The sequence below is a fragment of the Lutra lutra genome, chromosome 7 (assembly GCF_902655055.1).
Source record: "Lutra lutra chromosome 7, mLutLut1.2, whole genome shotgun sequence".
In the NCBI taxonomy this organism is placed as follows: Eukaryota; Metazoa; Chordata; class Mammalia; order Carnivora; family Mustelidae; genus Lutra; species Lutra lutra.
The window spans coordinates 107,020,601-107,035,921 of record NC_062284.1 but is presented as its reverse complement, the minus strand read 5'-3'; the positions used below and the strand labels follow the sequence as shown (position 1 = coordinate 107,035,921).

Here is a 15,321-nt window from a genome sequence, read left to right as displayed (position 1 = left end):
AAAAATATAATTTTCAGTAGTCAGGTGCAGGAGCTTTTACTGAAGTCTTAAAACAGAGCCAAAGCCTATTAGGAGTCAGGGCTCTAAATCCTCATAATGCAGTAAGTCCAGGTGTCAGAGACAACTTAGAGGAAGTGCCTCCAGTCTTGTTTCCCTAAAGATTTTAGCATCAATCCCCCCTTCCCCAACCTGACTTCAGACTCATTCAACTATAAAAGCTCCAAGGGTCTTAAAGATCCACTGCACCATGACCCTGATTTTCAAATTCATTCATTCTCTCAACAAACATGTTCTGCATACATTCTTTTGGTCAGACACTCTCCTAGGTACTGGTGAGGCCAGGACTGAAAAAACAAACAAAAACAGTTTCTGCCTTCCAGTGGAACAGATGACCATCACACCCCAGTGTGATTTGTATTCTGAGAGAGGGAAACATAGAGTGCTGAGGAGCATTGGGAGTCCAGCAGCTCCCAGGTGAATGGAGCAAGAGGAAATATACAGGTGAAGAGGAGGGGTAGGAGGGCCTTCCAGTCCAAGGAGGTTCAAGGAGATGGAGGGATGAGTCCACAATGAATTTCCATGCAATGTAAATTGTTGTCAGTAGTGACAACAAATAAGGAAACCGAGGCCCCAAATGGATTAGATGTGACTTATCTCAGATTATGACATGAAGTAGCAACATATCTGAGTCCTGAAGCCTCCTTATGGTCTTTGTGATAATATATCATAAAACCGTTCTGTTATTCAATGATATAAAGATATTGATACTCTGACGAGGTAAGCTGTATTATTAGCTGTGTTTTCTCAAGCTATGGGGTTGTCTGGTGGTGGTTTTTAGAAGAACTTCAGGAAGAGGGAAAATGTCCTAGCACATACAGGTCCATTTACATGGCACATGCCTCATGTAAAAATTAAGTTTGCAGACCTGATGAAAAAGACTTGCTGTGATTCAGAGTTTAGGGATTTTTAAGAAATTTCCCTTTTTCTTTTCTCAGTAGCCATAGCCCATTGAGGTTTTGGAGCAGCTTCAAGATAAGACAAAGACAGATCTGGCTGACATGATCTTGGAGTTTTATGACCTTGGGTTGTACACTTCACAGCATTGGATTAGGGCAACGGCTTTTTTCTGCAGTTGCTCCAAATAAACATTCTTTTTTTTTTTTTAAAGATTTTATTTATTATTTATTTGACAGAGAGAGATCACAAGTAGACAGAGAGGCAGGCAGGCGGGGAGAGAGAGAGAGAGAGAGGGGGAAGCAGGCTCCCTGTCGAGCAGAGAGCCCGATGCGGGACTCGATCCCAGGACCCTGAGATCATGACCTGAGCCGAAGGCAACGGCTTAACCCACTGAGCCACCCAGGCGCCCCCAAATAAACATTCTAAGCAAAGTTTGTTCAAGAAAGAAAAAGTCCCCAGATCCAGTACATAGTTCTCTCCCATGTTCAGCTCCTCTCTCCACACATGCTTCACATCATAATACCTGAGTCAAATGACAACATATAAGAATAAAATTAACAGGAAAGTTAGGAGAAATTACCTTGTCACTAAGGCCTTTCTCCTTGTTCTTTCTATCCTAAGAGGTTACCCAGCTCCCTCCCCATCTTGTGATCCCCTGGCACTCTGGCCATGTGACACTCTGATAATAATAATAATGATTCTAATTATCTATCTAATTCTAGTAATTCTAATTATGTGAATTATGAATCAGGAGAAGTTCTCATTTATAACAATTTTAGCCACAGACCCTGAAGCTTAAACAGTCTAACATATTTCCTTCAATTCCAATAAATTATTCCATTTTTTAATTTTCTCCAACGTGCTGAACTATTTTCATCATGTTAAATAATATACTCTGAGGTCCAGAGGCAAAAGTTCTTACAGCTTACATATTGAAAGTTTCTTCTCAGCCCAAATCAGTCATGAATACAAGTGAAGCACTTTAAGAAAACATGCTCAGTGTCCTGAAACATGCCAGACCATTGACCCGCTGGCACCATATTGTTTCTGACACAATGCCTAGGACTACATTATGGTGGTCATGGATATTCTTCGAGGTGTTAGCCTCAGAAAGGACAGTAATTGAGAGGTCATTATTAAACTGCTCTATCTTCCCTTAGTAAGAAATAAGCAGTAAGAAGTAAATCAGTTTCATAGTCTCTGAAATTTCACAGTCTGACTCGTATAAGGAGTGATAGAATGTTGGGTGTGAAGGGGTCAAGGATGGCCTCTCTGAGGACGTGACATGTGATCTGAGATCTGAATGAGGAGAAGGAGCCCACAATTCAAAGGAAGAAGTAAAAAGGAGACTCCAGGTACAGAGGAAAGCAAGCACACAGGCCCCAAGTCTGTGTTTTTTAGGAATTGAAAGATGGTGTAAAGAAATGTTGACTTTAAAAGTAGTTATTTTGCCAGCAAACATTGGTTTATTCAGGAATAGCAGATCATTAGAATTCAGGACATGCTATCTATGGTAAAACCATAGGCAAGTCCAACAGAAGAGAGGAACACTGTTTTATTGATAAGACAAATGAAGTTGGGAGTGGTTGTTTTGAATGAGAGTCCATTGGAGAAAAGCAAGAGTTCAGGTTCAATGATGGTTCCTCCTTGGCTGAGTTGCAGAGACAATCAGCTTCTCCTAGAAGATTCATGTACCTCTTTTTCTGTTGGGGCATGTAAGTGAGCTTCCCTTCCTATTGATGATTCTTCTGTTGAGGTCTATAATTGACAGGTCTTTAATTGCCTTTGAGTGGTATAGTGGCCCCTTCTTGCTTCCCAGCTCTACATTAATGAGGTTTCCCTTTATTAATTTTTATAAAAGCAAAGGATAAGTATGACAGAGTTGCAGAGGTTGGCAGGGCCCAAATCTTTCAGGGATTCATATGCTAGGATGAAGAATTAGGATGTTGTTCCATATGCAATAGGAAACCATTGGAGGGTTTTACTCTGGGAATTGACATTCATTCTTTCATTCATTCATTCATCCCTTCACTTAACAAGTATGTGTTGGCCATTTTATCCATGCCAAGCATTGTCCCATCACCACTGGGGATACAGTGCTGAAACCTAACAAGATTTCTGTCTGCATTCTTATTGGGAGGACTTACACACAAATAAATAAATATATAATATCAGATATTTATAATGGTAATGAAGAAAAATAAAGCGACATGCAATGTAAGAGAGTGATGAGGGTGGTTGGGAGGAAAGGTTTTTCCCTGATGAGGGCTCTGAACAGAGACCTGAATGGGGGAGAGGGGAAAGCAGCAAGCCATGTAGATACCTGAGGAAGAGGGCCCAGGCTGAGGGGACAGCCAGTGCAGAGGCCCCGAGCCAGGGAATGTCTCCTGTGTTGAAGGAGCAGCTGCAAGGTCAATACGGCCTGAGTGGGGAGGAAAAAGGGAAGAGTGGTGGGAGCGGATGTATGTTTTCAAATGATCCCTCTGTATGTTGAGTGAAGAATGAGCCCGGAGCAAAGGCTAGACCCGAATGTCAGCATCATTTACAGCTGGATGGTGGCATCTGCAACTTGGCAACCTGACCCATGTTCTCCTTGCTTTTTATCATTTTAAATTCTATCATCATAATTATAAGCAGCAGCGGCAAACACATCTCCCCAGGCAGCGCAGTTCTAACCTCAGTTTTTATAATCTGTTCTTGCATTTTTGTTGACTGTTGCTAGCTTTGCTGTATCAGTTGTGACACATAATAACCAATATCTTAACCAGAGGCCCATGAATTTTAATAGTGTACAAAAACTTCTATTTTGTTCTCATTTTTTTCCCCCGATTCCTCTTAGCACTTGGTTAAATTTTGGTTCCCATTAAGAACGAAGGGCAAATATCTATTAATTTCTACTGAGAAGCTTTTAACTCATAATAAGGTTGGATTCTCTTCAGGGTAGTACCTTCACCTGCCCAAGATGAAATACATCAGGCCCTTCTGTCCCATATCCCACAGCTGTCTTATACCATCATTAGTCTTGAGTAAATGAAGCAGGATCCCTGAGCTTTTTCTGAGTGCTCTACCTCAGTGGTTTTCAACTGGAGGTAGGGTTGCTAATAAAATACTAATAGTTCATGGGACATACACTTAAAAAAATTCAGAGTTTAGCAGAGATTCAAATGTAACTGGATGTCCTCTATTTTTATTTGTCAAGTCTGCCAACCCTAACTAGAGGTGACTATTAGAATTTCCCTTGGAGGGGCACCTGGGTGGATCAGTGGGTTAAGCATCTGCCTTTGGTTCAGGTCATGATCCCAGGGTCCTGGAATTGAGCTTCGCGACTAGCTCCCTGCTCCATGGGGAGCCTGCTTCTCCCTCTCCCTCTGCCTTTTGTTCCCCCTGCTTGTACTCAGTCTCTCGCTCTCTCAAATAAATTAAAAAAAAAAAAAAAAAGAACTACCCTTGGAGTTACAAAATTCAGATGGCTAGGCCCCTACAGACTTACTTCAACTAAGGCAAAATTTCTGAGGGGAATTTTGAGTCCTACACATGAGTAAGAACCACTGTTTTGAAGATTTGAGCTAGTCCTCACATTAGCCAGACCCTACACTATGTGCTGGAGATATGACCATGAACAAAAAGATGTTGGCTCCCCTTTGCCCTCCTGGGGCTTTGGTCTGGGGTCAGAGAAAATGGGGAAGGCTGAAGAGACAGATGTTAATCATATCATCACATAAACAAATATAAAGCCTCTCAGGGCTCCTGGTTGTAGAAAATGAGTGGACACTAGCCAGTCTCCTGGTCCACAGAGCTCTAGGCCAGTTTGCTCACAGGGCAGGCTGCCTTGCAGGGCTGCTTGTAGCCTCTGAGCCCCAGGCCCTGCCCGCATGCTTCCTGGTCTCCTAGGAATGTTGTACAAGCAGGACTTGGTGAGATCCTTTGGGCATCTGTGATACCTAGAAATCATTGCCACTCCCACCTCCAGGCCTTTCCACTACAGGTTCCCTTTGTTTGGCATGCTTCTTCCTCTGATTATTGTCATGAGTCACTCTCTTGACTCCTCAAGTGTTGAATGTAGATTACCTTCTCAGTGAGGTCTGTCTTGGCTACCGTATTTAAAATTGCAGATTCACGGGTGCCTGCGTGGCTCAGTTGGTTAAGCATCTGTCTTCTGTTTGGGTCTAGATCCCAGAGTCCTGGCATCAAGGCCTGTGTCCTTTTTGCTCAGCTGGGAACCTGCTTCTCCCTCTTCCTCTGCCTACTGCTCCCCTCTACTTGTGCTCTCTCTCTGTCAAATAAATAAATAAAATATTTTTTTAAAAATAAAGTTGTAGTTAAATTCCCATCTTCTCCTGGCCCTCCTGATCCTTTCACCCTGCTCTAATTTTTTCACAGCACTTAATATCTTACCTACTATATGCTTTAGTCATTTACTATATATAATTATGTATTGTATTCTCCTCCCACTAGAATATAAGCAGAGGTTTTGTTACCTATTTCATTCACTAATATGTCCCAAATACCTAGAAGAGAGTCTAATACATAGTAGGTTCTTAATTAATAAGATGAATGCTATATGGATAAAGGATAAAATCAACTCTGCTTTATAAAGAATTGGACAAATCTGAAATGTTTTGTCCATGAGGGTTCCCCCACAATCCTAAAGCAACAGATTACCTAGCCATAGTCTGTTCTCCTCACCCCCCAAATATGTGACCTCAAAGCTTTGGAGAAATGATGAATATTTCTTGCTTATAAAAGGGCTAGAGACCACTGTCTGGGATATTCTGAAATAAGGCCCTGCTGTGTGACAAGGGAAAAACCAAGCTCCCCAAAACAGTTGTCATGGTGATCCCAGGTAGTCTCATCTAAGGGAAAGAAATATCAGCAAGATTGCTGGTGAAGTTTTCTGGCCATCTGGATAAACATCAGGCAGAAGGCAGGCATTCACCCAGGGGACTGGGGGTGACTCTTGGGTTTTGTTCTCAAGAGGAGGGGAAGAGAGGAAAATGAATGATCGTGGGCCACGTCATTAGAAGCCCGGGGCATTGGGCCTTATGGTCATCTTCATAGCCTGCTCAGTAGAACTGGCAAAAATTTTCTCTTATATTGCTCTACTTTGTTGTACTTTTCACTAAAAAAAAAAAAAAAAAAAAAAAAAAAGAGTAAAGGTATTGGTTCTTACAGGAAATGTAAAGCTCAGAAGTCAAATTGCATATACGGATCCAGACTAAGCTTTCTTTTTCTTACTGAAAGGGGAAACATGAAAAGCAAACAATGAATAAGGAGTAATGGGTGTCTTTTCAGATTTGTTGATATTGGTGGCCAAAATAGGCAGTTTGGTACATCACATTACCTGAAGAAATCTGTGAACCTGGAAAACTTCCTTGAGGGAATGAATCAGAAATTAAAACCATAACTTCTAGAATCTTCACCATATTGAATTAGAAAAACCAACTGAGGGACTGTTGCTAAGAAATTGCTTTGTCCTTTTTTTTTAAGTAGCTAGATGAAGATAGATAGGTACGTAAAACTCTGATTAATTGGGCCATAATAGTAATTAGCCTTTTGCTTCAGGTGGCCTGCCTTTTCAGCAGAGCCCTGGAAACAGACTCTTTCTGTGCTAATGAGATACGTGTTTCTCAAGCAACAAGAAAACATCTCCCCTAATGGAATTTTGTTTTATTTCTTCTGTCTGTGTCCATCTGTCTGTCCGTGTGTGTGCCTCTCTGGCTCTTTCTCGCTTTGTGGGACGACAGAACCATCTGCTGCAGAATCCCAGGGGAAATGCAGCATCTCTGAGGATGAGCTGATCACTGCCATTAAAGAAGCAAAGGGGTTATCCTATGAAACAACGGAGAGCCCACGGCCGGCGGGCCAGGGGATCAACAGGCCTGAGGCCAAAGCCAGGTCCGGGCTGCCAACCATCCCCAGCCCCCTGGACCATGAGGCCAGCAGCGCGGAGTCGGGGGACTCTGAGATCGAGCTGGTATCCGAGGACCCGCTAGCCGCGGAGGACGCGCTGCCCTCGGGCTACGTGACCTTCGGCCAAGTGGGCGGCCCGCCGCCGTCGCCGGCCTCGCCGTCCATCCAATACAGCATTCTGAGGGAGGAACGCGAGGCCGAGCTGGACAGCGAGCTCATCATCGAGTCGTGCGACGCGTCCTCTGCCTCAGAGGAGAGCCCCAAGCGGGAGCAGGACTCGCCCCCGATGAAGCCAGGCGCCCTGGACGCCATCCGGGAGGAGCCGGGCGCCCACGCTGAGGAGGGCGCAGCCGGCCGCCGGGGCCTGGCCGACCCGGGCCCCTTCCTCAAGTTCCCTGCGGCCACCCCCCACGCCGGTCCCGAGCTGCCCTCTGAGGACGGAGCCCCGGCGCTGCCGGAGGGGCCCACCACCCAGGGGAAACCTGAGGAAGCCGCGAGTCCCAGCCCAAGCCCGGTGGCCTCGGCGAGCCCTGGGCTGCGAGGTCCTGGAGTCGACCCCCCTCTGCTCTTCCTCAGTAAGCAACAAGGTAAAGTGACAGCTCTTCTCACTACAGCAACTTGGTTGCTAACTGTTCGTTCCCTGGGTGCTCTGACATCCGCAGAGCGGGGATTCAGGCCCAGCCCTATGGCCCTGTCCTGGCTGGTCCAATAGCTGACCAGAGAGCAACCAGGAGAGGATGGGAAGGAGATGATGGGGAGAGTCAGAGTCGCAGTCGGGACTTGGGTGGCAGAGCCTCTTTCTGCAAGTAGCCCCACTGGGCTGACTGAATCCTGGCATCCCTAGTCATGAGTGCTTCTGTATCCATGCGGAGATCTCCTGGGTGGAGTGAATGCCTCCTGTCTTTCATCCCTAGTTGGATTTCCTTACCTGGGAAGGGATGGTTGCTCATTTCTATCCTCCTACCCCTCCGTGATGGGGAGTGGCTCCAGCCCTGTAGGCTGTAGTGAGCACCCCCATTTCACTGGCCGAACTGGTTCATACCTGGGCCACTTGGATCTCAGCACCTTCCTTTCTCTTACATGAGGAACAAGGGATTTGGACCTTGATGAGGTCCAGATTTGTGTGTGTGTGTGTGTGTGTGTCCTGGCTAGTCAGGAAAAACAGGGACCAAAGTTAATTCCAGAATTTTTTTTTCTTCTTCAGCAAGACCTAAGTTAATTTTTAAAGTCACTTATAACTTAAGAATGATTTTAATTTGGCCATTCTACTTTTCCTGCAAGAAGTCTTGAAGTCTTCAAATGCAGGAGAAATGGAAGGTGTTATTTTATCTTTCAAACATTGTATGTGAAGAATGTGTAACATTCTTCTTTCCAAATCTACCACACCTGACTGCAACTGTTTTACGGAATTCAGGAAAGGAAGCAAAGAGTGAGTGAATAAATTAGGCCCTGTGCAGTCTAGCACGTGGACTACATTGTGTGAAGGAGGGAACATCTCTCCAGCTCCTGGGTGGAGAACACCCAGGTAGAACTTTAAAACCAACCCCCAAAATCACAGCTTTATTCAAAGTCCCCTCCCGCCCATCTCCTCTGCTTTCTGCTTCTTTCAAAGTATTTTGCCCTTGGGGGATAAATGATTTCAAGGGTATACCCTCCTTCCTGTATATATGCTAATAACTTCAGTGATACTGGTAGCAATTAAAGTGTTTCATATAAATACAGAGTGCAAATCTTTCCCTTTGTAGATTAGAAGCAGCTTCTAAATTCTTCAGCACATTGGAACAGGGAAACCGAGAGGGATGTGATAAAGAGATAACACTTGCTGTGTGGTTGCTTGGTGGCTTAGACACATGGCATCATGTAGGGTCCCATAGAATTGGCCTTTGATTTCCCAAATAACTCTTCCCTGAGAGTTTGAAGTGTCTTTAGTGCATGCAGTAGTGAGGATATTTGATGACAGATTTAACAGTGGGAATGCATGTTTGTTAGGTGAAGATCAAAACCAATTTTGGATTCTTTTGCTTCCACTCTGACTGTGAAGGGGAAGGACCCTGCAAGTTGCAGGGAGCCCCGGGAAATGGCATGAGCATGAACAGTCTTCCATCCCTTTCATCCTGAAGCAGTGGAGCTTGTGTCTTGAGGAGTACAAGTTCATATCACTGTACTTGAACGGACCTCTGTTTCCATTTTATCCTCCAAATAATGTCTCTGAAAGAGTCACCATGTGTGCCTTGCTATTTAAATATGTTTATTCTCAGAAGCAAATACATCGGAAGGCTAGTAAGGAGAAAATTGTGCAGGCCCATTTCTCTCCCTAATAAATCTGAGAGACCAGTGCAACAGCTGGGACTGACAGAGTGACCCGATGTCTGATGAAGGGTTAAGGCGGAGGAAAACCACAGCTGTGAACGCAAAGGCTTCAAGCATCTTTCTGGCCAACTCTGGTGCCATTCTCATCTCTGTGCACGTTGTCCCATATGGCTTGGACCCTCTGCTGCCAAGTTTAGACATGAGAGAGGAGAGAGTGGCAGTCTTTTTAAACAAGTCAGGCATGCCAATGTGAATAACCTCTGCTCTCTGCACTGAGGGGTTCTTTGAATTCCAGTCTCCTGCCAGAACGGACTGCTCAGCCGCATTCTCTGTAAAGTCTAGAAGGCTGTTCTGGGGCAGCCAAGCACCAGAGGTCTTGGGAGACTGACTCAGTGCTGCCAGCACATTATTTGAGCTCCAAGGTTCCTCCCGTTCTCACCTGCTCCATCTCAGCAGGTGAGAGGATCAGTGTTGCCCAGCCTCCCCCAGGCAGTTCTTAGTCACTATCTGTGGACCTAAGGACTGTGCTCAGGTCAAGCAGGACTCCGTCAACAGTGAAGTCAGGTCGGCCCCTATGGTTGCCTGCTCTTGCCCACCGAAGCCCCTGGCTTTGGAGCTGTGTGGCTGATGCTGAGCTAAGTGGCAGAAAGGTCCAGAAATATTTAGAATAAGGTCTGGCGAATATCTGATGGCATTGTAATATGGACTGTCAAGGAGTGCCAGGGTATCCTGGTGCCCGTGGCTTCATAAAGTCTATTTTTGGATCTTTTGCGCCTCTCAAAGGCCTCTGGTGCTGTTGCACCAGAGACAAAAGGCAGTTTGTCATGTTGGCAGCTTCCCTCCTCTGCGCGTTCCTGAGCTCTCGCTCCCCTGTCATTCTGCTCCCCCACACCTTCCAGGAAGGCCTTTGAGAGCGTAGGGAAGTTCTCACTGCTGCAAGGTTAGCCCTGACTGTCAGGGACATCTGAGTGAAAAGCCAAGCTGGAGATTCTCAAGAAAACACTGACACCCAGTGTGACTCATCAGGATGGCTGTGTGGGATTCACCAAACCTGTTTAACTGCAGAGTTTTTCTTATTGGTGTGTTCCTCGGGGTTCCTCTTCCAGGGAGCACTTTTGGGGAAATAGTGGTCTCTTCATACTCATCCACTCCCAACATTCTGATTTCTTTGCCTGGCAACTCAAATGTACAGTGCTTGGACCATCCCCTTGGGTCATATGTGGGAGCCTGTTAGAAACCTCACTGCATGGGGTGCCTGGGTGGCTCAGTGGGTTAAAGCCTCTGCCTTTGGCTCATGTCATGATCCTAGGGTCCTGGGATCAAGCCCCGCATGGGGCTCTCTGCTCAGCGGGGAGCCTGCCTGTCCTCTCTCTCTCTCTGCCTACTTGTGATCTCTGTCTGTTAAGTAAATAAATAATAAAAAAATCTTTAAAAAAAAAAAAAGAAAGAAACCTCACTCCATCCCAGACCTATGGAATCAGAGCCTGCATTTTTACAAAATCCCAAAGTGATTCCTATATCTTGCAAAGCCCGAGAAGCAGTGTTTTAGACCAGGGTAGCCAGCTTTCACATTCCTACCTGTAACCATCCTGATAAAGGTCACAGGTGACCCCTTCTTGCCCCTAAAATGGCCTCTTTTGAGTTCATCTTTCTTATCCTTTCTGCTAATTTGAGATCATAGTGCTGGCCAGTCCTTAAAATGTTAGTGAGAAAGTAGTATACATTCATAGTAATAAATATAAGTGGAACAAAATCGTGCCAAATAAAAGTTATAGTTCCCCTGCTCCGCCCTCCTGATCTAATTCTTAGAGATACTCACAGGTTTTTTTGTTCTTGTGCCTTTCAGAAATTTTCTGTAAGTATTCAGGCATATACAAGTTGTGACTGCACAAGTGACACAGGTCACATTGGACAGACTGCTTTCTCACTTGCTTCCTGGACTTGCTTTCTGTGACAGTAAAAATCAAGAACAGTACCCACTCACATGAACACTGTTCTCTCCTTCTTAGAACTTTTTCCTCCCTTATCACTCTGGTGTCTCCCCTTCCTGCTCTACCCCTTACTCTCTGACCTCTTTTCCCATCTTTTTGCTACCTTCCTTCCAGTTCCTCTGTCTTGCCTCTGAGTTCTGTCCCTGTTTTTCTTTTTCCCTCATTTCTTTCCTGTCACCCACACAGGTTTTCAGCCACTGCCTTATGGGTAGCACATCCCAGATCTCTGGCTTTGGAGAGTTCTTCACCTGAGCTACAAACCCATTTCCCCACTGTTGTTCAGACAACCCGTAGACCCTCCACATGCAATTCATTGATGTTATTTGTCAGAATCAGCTCCTTTCCTTCCTCTGTGCCCTTCCTGAGCTTATGACAGGATATTATTTGGGCTTCACTTGGGCTTGAACATTCAAATCAGGTCTGGATCTAAATAAAACTCACTATTCATGTTGTAAAAGTACAACATGAATATAAACACTTAGAGGAAGTCTCATGGCAGTGTTTGGTTATAAAATTATCATCCAAATGACCCAGAATGTTCTTTTTTTTTTTTTTAAGATTTTATTTATTTGAGAAAGAGAATGCAGGTAGGGTCAGGGGTTTGGAAGAGGGAGAAGGAGAAGCAGACTCCCCATTGAGCAAGGAGCCCCAGGCAGGGCTCTATTCCAAAACCCCAGAATCATGACCTGAGCTGCAGGCAGATGCTTAACTAACTGAACCACCCAGGATCCCCCAAAATGTTCTTAAAATATGAAAGATTGGGGCGCCTGGGTGGCTCAGTGGGTTAAAGCCGCTGCCTTCGGCTCAGGTCATGATTCCAGGGTCCTGGGATCGAGCCCCGCATCGGGCTCTCTGCTCAGCAGAGAGCCTGCTTCCCTTCCTCTCTCTCTGCCTGCCTCTCTGCCTACTTGTGATCTCTGTCTGTCAAATAAATAAATAAAATCTTTAAAAAAATATGAAAGATTATTAAAATAAAAATATAAAATATGAAATTTTTTTTTGCCACACTCCCAAGAACGCATCCAGTGACACCAGTTTGAGAAATGTTGCTTCAAGCCAGTGGTCCCCAAAGTATTGCCCAAGCACCAGCTTCCTCAGAACCTCCTGGAGTACTGATGAAAAAAATGGAGGTCTCACTCCGCTCCTGCACCAGGACCGCGGAATCCGAATGCATTGAAAGCAACCTGTGCTTTCAATAAGCGTGGTGAAGGGTAAGCAGATGAGCTGAGTAGCCCAGATCTGTAGTAAAAAACCACCTTGGTGAGCATGCCCGAGGCATATGCTGTTTTTTAATTAGAGAGACCAAGGGGGCACTCAGCTGTTTCTGTCCCTTCCTGTGCCCTGGGAAGCAGACCCTTGTACCTTCCGTTTGTGGACACCAGCTGCAGCGGCCTGAGCTTGCAGGACTCAGCCCCTTGTGGCATGGAGAAGCTGATCTCCCCCATGGGGGCGTGATTTCCTGGAAGGCTACCAGATGGAGGTCTTCTAAATAGACCTAACATTTATGAAGTTTATTATTGCTTCTCATCATTATGCCAAATATTGCTTCTGTCCTAAAATATTCGAAGGAACCAAAATAGGTGTGACCCATTTACTTTTCATGTAATTTGAAAAACAAGTCATCAACTTCTAGTCCCATGTTTTTTTGCTTTCATGAGATGGAATTAATAAATCAGGCTGTAAAGATTCTTGGAAAGTCTCTATCTTTCACAGTGTAGATTTCAGAATCAGCCTGAGGACTTGGGCTGATTGCCCCTAAGCCATTGTAGCTGTTGCCCCTAAGCCAGCTTTCAGTAAGATGGACCAATAACTGCTAGATAAAGCTTGGCTTCTGTGAGGACATATGCAATGTACTACTTAGAGGGAGACGTTGAGCTTTCCATCTTAGACTATTCAAACCAATTAAACTGCTTTTGTGAGACATCCCAAATAAGGCTGCTGGTAGGCAGCTCATCTCACTGGCTTTTCCATCTGAAGTAGTTGCAAGGTTAGCATTGTCCCAGACTGCATATTGATCTATGTTTTTAAAATGGCGGCTTTAAAACTGGGGAAATTTTCTTCTCAGACTTAGATAGAAACTGCTCCAAATCTTGGTGGCCCCAGAGCTTATTATTTCTAGGGACAAATGTTCTTGATATTTCAACAGGGTGTGTGTATTGATCTGAAATGGTTATTATACCTCTAGTGTTTCAGTCATTTTTGGGGATGTGATAAACCACAGCTCCCTAATAAATTTTGCCTGGGCACAGAAGGGGGCATAGGCAAGCTCCTAAGATGGATTCAAGTCAACATTGAACTTGCCTGTAGAGATAGAATTCACAGATGGAAAATATTACAGTGCCTCTAAGAAATAATGACCCTAATAGATGGTGATCCTGATTCACGATCTAGCCCCTTTACCCCTCACATAAATCATCCTTTCTTGCTGATGTAATCATGCATCTTGGAGGATATAATTCACATACTTCTCATTCTCAGAGCCAAGACTGACTCCAGAGGATTCTCCATCCCATTTAAATGCTAACCTCACCTTCCACTAAAGTCTGGGTGGGATACTCACAGATATAGTCTCTGTACTTCTGGATTCTATCTTTGCAATCCCACAAAACACTCTAATACAGAATGAAATAAATTTTATCTAATGTCATGCCAGCCTTGAAAATGCAAGACCTTACCAATTCATTCAACCTTCTTTTGATTCAACCAATAAGTTATACTACATTCCTGATGTTATCAGTATAATGGTGGCCAAGGCAGACATGAATCCACCCCTCATGGGGTTTGCATTGGTGGAGATGTGGAGGTTTCCATTAAAAAGGAAATCCATAGAATGATGTGTGAGAGAGTGAGAGAGTACCTGGCCGTAGTCATACTTAAGTAGGAAGGTCAGAGAAGGGCGAAACTGTGTGACCAACTGTGGCAAGAGATAAAGAAAATTCCAAACTATAGAAAATACAAAGGCCAGAGGAAGGAAAGTTCTGGGTCATTCTAGAAACTGGGGGGGGGGGGGGGTCTGCATAGCTGGTATGTGGTAGGCAAAGGTGCCAGTGGCAAGAAATGGGATTGGAAGGGTGGCAGCGTCCTTTCCTACCCAGCCCAGGGTGCAGAGTTTGGCCTTTATACCAACCATTGCAAGAAGATAACAATAGTTTTAAACTAGGAAGTAACATGACCTGCTCTCCCTTTTTTTTAAATGGTCACATTGTCTGCCATCGAGGGACGGGGTGGGAGGAAGATGAGTGTGGAAGCAAGAGGACTGATGAGGAAGCATGGGATGATGGTGACCGGGACAGGGTGGTAGGCATGCACATGGAGAAGAGTGGACGGATTTGAGGTAGAGTCTGCAGACTGACTTCACAGGACTTACAGAGGCATTAGATGGGTGGTTGGGGTGACTTGATTCCCAATACCTCACAGTGTTTAGTCACCATAATGATTAGAAGTAGATGAGAAAAACACTTACAGTGGAGAAAAGATAACCCTAAGCTTAGTGCTGTTTCATGAGTGATTGAACCCATTTTTTGTGTCCACTGTTAGAAAGCCATCCATTTGTGTGATGATGGCACTGAAATAACTCTCTCACAGTCTGACCTCTGTACCTAGTGTATCTCCAGGGCCAAGCCGCTGGGGGGTCTAATGGTCATCAATATGTTTAAATGACCGTGATGTTTGGGTGGCTGAGACTGGAGCTGGAATGAGGGTCAAATATGGTACCTGTGGAGGTTAAATAAGGCCTGTAGTAAGGAGGGAAGGGATTGTGGACAAGCAAGTTGGTTATCTAGATAGAATTAGGTACAACTTTGGCTAGGGCCAGGAATTTATAAAAACTTCAGAAAGCCTAAAGTACAAGTCCCAAATATGGATAAAAATTATACTAGCAGGCAAAGAAAAGATAGCAGTCTGCCAGAGAGCAGAGATTAAAGTCAGAGAAGGCTTTAAGACAAACACTCAAATTGGGGTCTGAAGTAGGGACAAGCACACCACAGGGTCTGGTTACTTCGTCTCAAGGTTATAGCTGACCATGGTCTTTATCTGTGATTGCTCAGAGCTTTCTGAGTCAACACTATTTCTGTAATGCTCCTTCTGGGTTTGAAATGACCTAGGCCTGAGGTAGTAGTCCTCTTCTGCCCAGAGAGGTATTGATCCAGGAATT

At 44.8% G+C, this 15,321-nt stretch overlaps 1 protein-coding gene across 1 annotated transcript in view; it reads left to right on the top strand.

Moving 5' to 3' along the window:
* Nucleotides 1-7,594, top strand: part of LOC125104525 (reticulon-1-like) — a 149,098-nt gene extending 141,504 nt beyond the window's left edge. Inside the window, exon 6 of the mRNA XM_047737091.1 lies at nt 6,702-7,594. Within this exon, the coding sequence (XP_047593047.1) occupies nt 6,702-7,579 (878 nt within the window). The 3' untranslated portion in view covers nt 7,580-7,594. The remainder of the gene's footprint in view (nt 1-6,701) is intronic.
* Nucleotides 7,595-15,321: the final 7,727 nt, after the last annotated feature.